Below are 5,709 nucleotides of genomic sequence, written 5' to 3'. Positions count from 1 at the left end.
CCTAGAGCTTGTGGCCAGCCCAGGAGACGGCTTACCTGGAGGACGTACTCATGACCGGGTGCATGAGCACAACCCCAACTCCCATCTGAGCAGACCCAAGCAAAGCCTGACAGCTGTCCCTCCTCCCCACTGAGGACACAAGGGGAGGACAGAAACAACACTCTTTTATTAGGGTTGGGCATTTACAGTGACACTCCAGGAGGGCAGCTACATTTCCTGGACACAAGAAACAATCCAAGAGCAGTTAAGCTCAGCACAGTGGCTGCTGTGAGCACGACAACTTGGACCAGCACAGGAACTCCTTCAGCAACACCTGGAAGAGAAACAAGGAAAAAAAAAACCACACACTTACTCCACATTTAATGGCTTTCCACCATCTGTCAGTGGATGAACTTGCAGGGGGTTCTGAGAAGACAACACTCAGACTGACTTCTGGAGGTTATACTGGAAATTCCCTGTCCAGGTGTGACATCAGGGGGCATTCATGACCAAATCAACCTGGACTCCCCTTCATCTGAGACCTGAAGGCACCTCCACTCAAACAAGAAGCACCACATACCATGTGAGGTCTTCCCTGCTGGTGCAAGACCTCCCGAGGAACTCCACAGTCCCTGAGCTGGATCAAGGATTACTAGCGGCCCAAGCGAGACTTCAGCCTCCGCTGCCCTGGAGGACCCACCTAAGAAGAGATGGACATGAGGGAGTTCACAGGGACGCTAATTCCTGCCTCGTCTGGATTTCAGGGCTTACAGGAAGGTGGACCCTGCCAGAGCAGTTCTTCTAGTAGTTTTCAGTGTCCTCATAGTTACTTGCCCAAGGACACGGGAGAAGAGTTAGGTTTGTCCCTAAGAGGAGATGCACTTGCTAAAGGTCTTCCAGCATCTTGGCTGCCCCAACCCGGAGGGTCACTCTGCCGTGGGGGTACGTTTGGGACACGCAGAGCCTTACCTCGACTGGAAGGGATGCCTCTCTTCAGGCGCCTCCCTAGCCATCTGGATGGAGGGTTAATTCTCCGGGAGGATCCCCCATACGGTGGACAGTTGCCCGTCTCACAGCAGCTGCAGATGTCTCCAGTACCCTCCACTGGAGCCCACCTGAAACAGAATTCCCTGTAAGCCCTCTTCTCCAGGCTGGTCCCCTCCCCACATGCACCAGCTACTCACAGGCTGCTGGCTTTGTTGAAGGAACAGGCCTTGTTCAGTGGATCTGGGGCTTGGTCAGCTGGGGAGACCTTCAGGTGGCAGGTGATATAGATCTGGAAGGGCAATTAAACCCACAGCCAAGGTTCAGTAAGTGTCTTCAGGCAGAAGAGCACAGCTGCTGGCCATGCTGGGGGAGGAGGGGCAGGCACCACAGCTCACCAAGTTCCTGTCATCTCCTGCAAACTTGAAGGCATCAACTGTGAACTGCAGCATGTCCTGCCTCAGCCTTGGAGAGATGAAGGCTGAGGTGGTGTCCTCTGATCTCCCATCCACCAAGCACCTGCACAAGGGTCACAAGTCAGGGACGTCCCAGCCAGCTGCAGCAGCACCCCCAAGACACCACCATACCCCTTACCCGCTGAGCTCAATCAAGGCATATCGGGGAGAGGAGTTCCTGTGGGGACTCAGGGTAGCCACACAGTCATCCACAAAGAGCCTCAGGGGTACGTGGCCCCCAGAGGCAACATCAGCCTGGAGGTGCAGGCTTTCCCCCAGCTGGAAGCCATTGGAGAGTCTCTCAGTGCTCCAGTCATCTGGAAGGGAGATCCAAGGCCACAGGTCACTCTGGACACAAGCACATTGCCCTCCCTTCCCCATGGCACCTCTTGACTAAGCAGCAACCCCATGTCCCACCAAGCAAGGTTTCACTTTAGCCCCCATTACAGCTCTGGTTGGGCACTCGGCACGTGGCCAAGAGTCAGCAGCAGCAGGGACCCGAGGGAAACGGGGCTGCCAGGTCTGCACCCACCGGTCATGAGGCGTAGGGAGAACATCAGCCTCTCCTCGGCCGACACGGTGGAGCGGAAGGGAGCCCACGTGGGCCGGACAGCATTGCCGCTCACATTGCTCTTCCTAAATGCAAGAGACCAGCATTAACAAAGGTGCCACCATCACCTCGGGTCCACCGCACCAGAGACACAGCCCCCACTTGCTCACCTGGGATAGTGACACTCAATAGGAACCACAGCCGGGTTGGTCCTTACAATGACCACATTGCCAGGAGGACTAGGTTTGTAGGACAGACTTGTCTTGTAGATCAAGGAGTCTGGGGTCATCTGGAAGAAAGATTTGGGAGAGCTGACGAGGCAGACAGAAGCTCAGCACCAGCAGATACCCAGCACTGCCTGGCCTAGGACACACAGGGCACCAGCTGTAAAGGCTCTGCCACACTCCTGATCCAGAGCATCACAGGGAGCCATGAAGCTTTGAACTGGCATCTCAACAAGGTGCCAGCCCTGTAGGAGGTCAGGCTCAAGGACTTGGGCACTCCAGCAAGAGCCCACATCGGGTCCTCAAGCCTCCTCCCCCAGGTCAACTGGGGCACACCAGCTCCAGGCAGCCCTTCGGCTCTCCTGCTGAGCAGGTCAGCAGGTTCCCAGCAAGCCCCTTTGGAATCATAGGATCAGTTGGGTTGGAAGGGTTCTTTAAAGGCCACCTAGTCCAACCCCCCTGCAGTCAGCAGGGACATCTTCAACTACATCAGGTTGCTCAGAGCCTCATCCAGCCTGGCCTTGAATGTCTCCAGGGATGGGGCCTCCACCACCTCTCTGGGCAACCTGGGCCAGTGTCTCACCACCCTCAGTGCAAAGAGCTTCTCCCTTATGTCTAATCTAAACCTGCCCCGCTCCAGTTTAAAACCATTGCCCCTCATCCTATCGCTACGTGCCCTTGCAGACAGCCTTTCTTGTAGGCCCCCTTCAGGTACTGGAAGGCCGCCATAAGGTCTACCCAGAGCCTTCTCTTCTCCAGGCTGAAGAACCCCATCTCTCAGCCTGTCTTCATAGCAGAGGGGCTCCAGCCCTCTGAACTTCCCTAGGGACAAGTGTCAAGCTACGCCCAGCTCTCCCATGTACTCATGGGAGCACTTCCATCTAGCCAAGTCCTAAAACCACTGCAAGGCTTGATTGCTCTTGAGTGTGCTCCTCACCCAGGGCTCCATGAGAGCACCCACACGCCAAAGACTAGCTCTGCTACGGTCGCTCCACCCCTCACTGGACAAATGCCGCAACCCGATGAGTCCCTCCTCACCCCAAATCCTGACACCACCTTTACCAGGTCATTTTGAGGACCGAGACCTTCACCCAGATGAATTAGGCAGCGAGACAGCACATTGCTCTTTCACAGTTCCCAAGTACCCACCCAAAGTTGGCCAAAGCCCAGAGAAGGTCCAGTCCCTACACAACATCACCAGGGAAGGAGCAGCCCCTCACCCCGGCAGCCCACCTCACCTGCAGGGTGCTGCCACACTCGTGCAGCCCCGCCACAAAGGTCACCGTGCTCTCAGCACCAGCACCCTGGGCCACAGGCAAGCAGGCAGCTGAGCCCAGGGTCAGGTCCGCAGCCTTGACCAGGTGTCCCGTGCCAAAGAGGTCCCTGTGCACCGTGACCACCACCTGCGCCTCCTGGCACTGAACAGCCACAGGGTGCCGCGGGGCTGCAGCCTGGAGCTGGGAGACATCCACCCATGCCCAGGGAGAGGGCCGGGAGAAGGAGGGCACACGGGGATGGCTCCAAGATGAGTCCCCCCTCAGAGGGAAGCTCCAAGGGCTGTAAGACGCCGCTTCAGCCAGCGCCCAGCACAACAACACCGCCACCAACCCCAAGCTGCCTCCAAAACCCATCCTGACCACAGGAAAACCAGCTCAGGAAGCAAAGGGCTGCTCAGGAGCCTTTTCTAGCAGCCCTCCCAGCAGCCCAGCCCAGACGGGGCACACCTGGGGGCTGCAGGCATGGCCCCCAACCAGCCAGGAGCAGCTCAGGACAACGCGACCCAGCTGGGACCATCCCTCCCTCTCAGGGTGTGCAGGGTGATTCCCCTCCACCTGCACCTGGAAATTGCCCTGGAGCACTTTCTCCCATGTCCCTCTCTCTTGCCTGTTGGAGGTGGCATCGGCCGTTGCCACATTGGTGGCCAACTGGCCACAAGCCCTCTGCTCTTCTCCTTTATACCTCTGCCTCTCTGAGATGGAGCCAATTTTGGCCACCAACGTGGCAAGGGCTCAGCCAGGCCCCCACAACCATTTCCTCCCTGGGCTCCCCCACAGCATCAGCGTCAGCAGTTCCCCAAAACCCGGGGCCTGCAGCACCGCTCGAGGTGGCGCGTCCCGAAATGGAGAGGACCTCAGCTGCAAAACCCACCTGGGCTCTGGCCCGTGTGTGCTGGCAATCTGTCCATGCTAGATTTCATGGGTATCTGCGCTGGGTAATTGTGTATCGAGTAATGAAGGCACCATAACCGGCTTATTTGCATAGAAAGCAGAGGTACAAAAGCCGATCTTCCCATCATAGCAGCTGATAAGTGAATGGCAGGCATAATCAAGAGATTAATTGGCCCTCGTGTGTTAATGATGCTAATTGGCACAGCTGCTGGTGTGTACAGTACCACGACTAAGGGCTCTACATCACTGAGCTGGATGGAGAGGTTGGGGGTCACTCAAAGCGACTTGCCAGGGTGACAGAGCTTGGTGAGTGGGGTCCCCTCAACATGGGGGCGATGCCCTGCACGCACCCGCTCTTCAACAGCGAGGCTGAACAAGCCGGGAGGGGGGTTTTCAGCATGAGTGGTTGTGTTCGTCCTGGTGTTTCTACCGGTGCTTTACGTGGGTGCCCGGGGAAACGGGGTTTACTGGCGGAAGCCCCTTCCTCCGGGTCTGCTAAGACCTGCAGGATGGGTTTGGGCTGGGGTGACTTGCCCTCTTTGCTCTTTGGGGGGACTGCAGCGATGAGCTGCATGAAGAAAGCTCCCACCGAGACCCAGGGGTGCGCTGAAATTCCCGGTGGGATCCCCTTCCCTCCCTGGCCCAAGCATTAGGCATTCCCCGTTGGCTCCCCGAGGCATGAATAATGCCACACACACGCACACCATCCTTTTCTGGCATGATCCCTCTGTCCCAGCCTTGCCCCTTCTATTTTTATGACTGGTGAATAAATGATACGACAAGAAAAACCTCTCCAGCAGCTCAAGCCCTCTTTATTAATTCAGCAAGCACTGGGCCATCTCCAAACCCAGCTCCTCCCAGGGCTAGGTGGGTGTCTTGTACCCCACAAGCTGGGTTTGCCCAGGGCAGCTCCTGCAGCCAAAGGCATCGGGGAGGATGGGAGGTGATGCTCGAGCTGCCCAAAGCCCCATCACCCCACTCGGCAGCAGGACACGCCACTGAAGGTCCAGGGCTTCATTCACCCAGCCTCCCGCAAACCATCTCCATGAGGACACGGGTCTACGTGGATGGGTGCCTGCACCCCATGCACCTCTGCTCCTGCTCCCGCTCCCAAGGGAGAGGTGCATCTCACCTAGAAACCCCAGGAGCCACCTACAGCCCCGGCCACATTTCTCACGCCAACACAGCCCAAGGATTCTCTGCTCAAACGTGCATTTCTCACACCTTGCAACACCTCCAGCCTGAGCCCGGCAGCTCAAAGCACCGGGAGTGCGGTGTTTCAAAATCAATTCAGGCGTGCGGGATGAAACAGGGACGGGAGACGCACTGGCCTTAGAAGTCTGGACCTG

The 5,709-nt window shown here is 57.4% G+C and overlaps 1 protein-coding gene across 1 annotated transcript; it reads right to left on the bottom strand.

Moving 5' to 3' along the window:
* Positions 1-147: 147 nt before the first annotated feature.
* On the bottom strand, positions 148-3,840 carry LOC141748418 (zona pellucida sperm-binding protein 3-like). The gene is made up of 9 exons (XM_074600425.1): positions 3,431-3,840; positions 2,139-2,257; positions 1,951-2,054; positions 1,558-1,735; positions 1,362-1,482; positions 1,164-1,255; positions 949-1,094; positions 560-679; positions 148-313 (listed from the first exon to the last, which is right to left on the bottom strand). The coding sequence occupies exons 1-9, from the start codon at positions 3,821-3,823 to the stop codon at positions 183-185; spliced, it is 1,404 nt and encodes a 467-aa protein (XP_074456526.1). The 5' UTR covers positions 3,824-3,840; the 3' UTR covers positions 148-182.
* Positions 3,841-5,709: the final 1,869 nt, after the last annotated feature.

The sequence above is a fragment of the Larus michahellis genome, chromosome 9 (assembly GCF_964199755.1).
Source record: "Larus michahellis chromosome 9, bLarMic1.1, whole genome shotgun sequence".
In the NCBI taxonomy this organism is placed as follows: domain Eukaryota; kingdom Metazoa; phylum Chordata; class Aves; order Charadriiformes; family Laridae; genus Larus; species Larus michahellis.
This window is presented reverse-complemented; position numbering and strand designations above follow the sequence as displayed.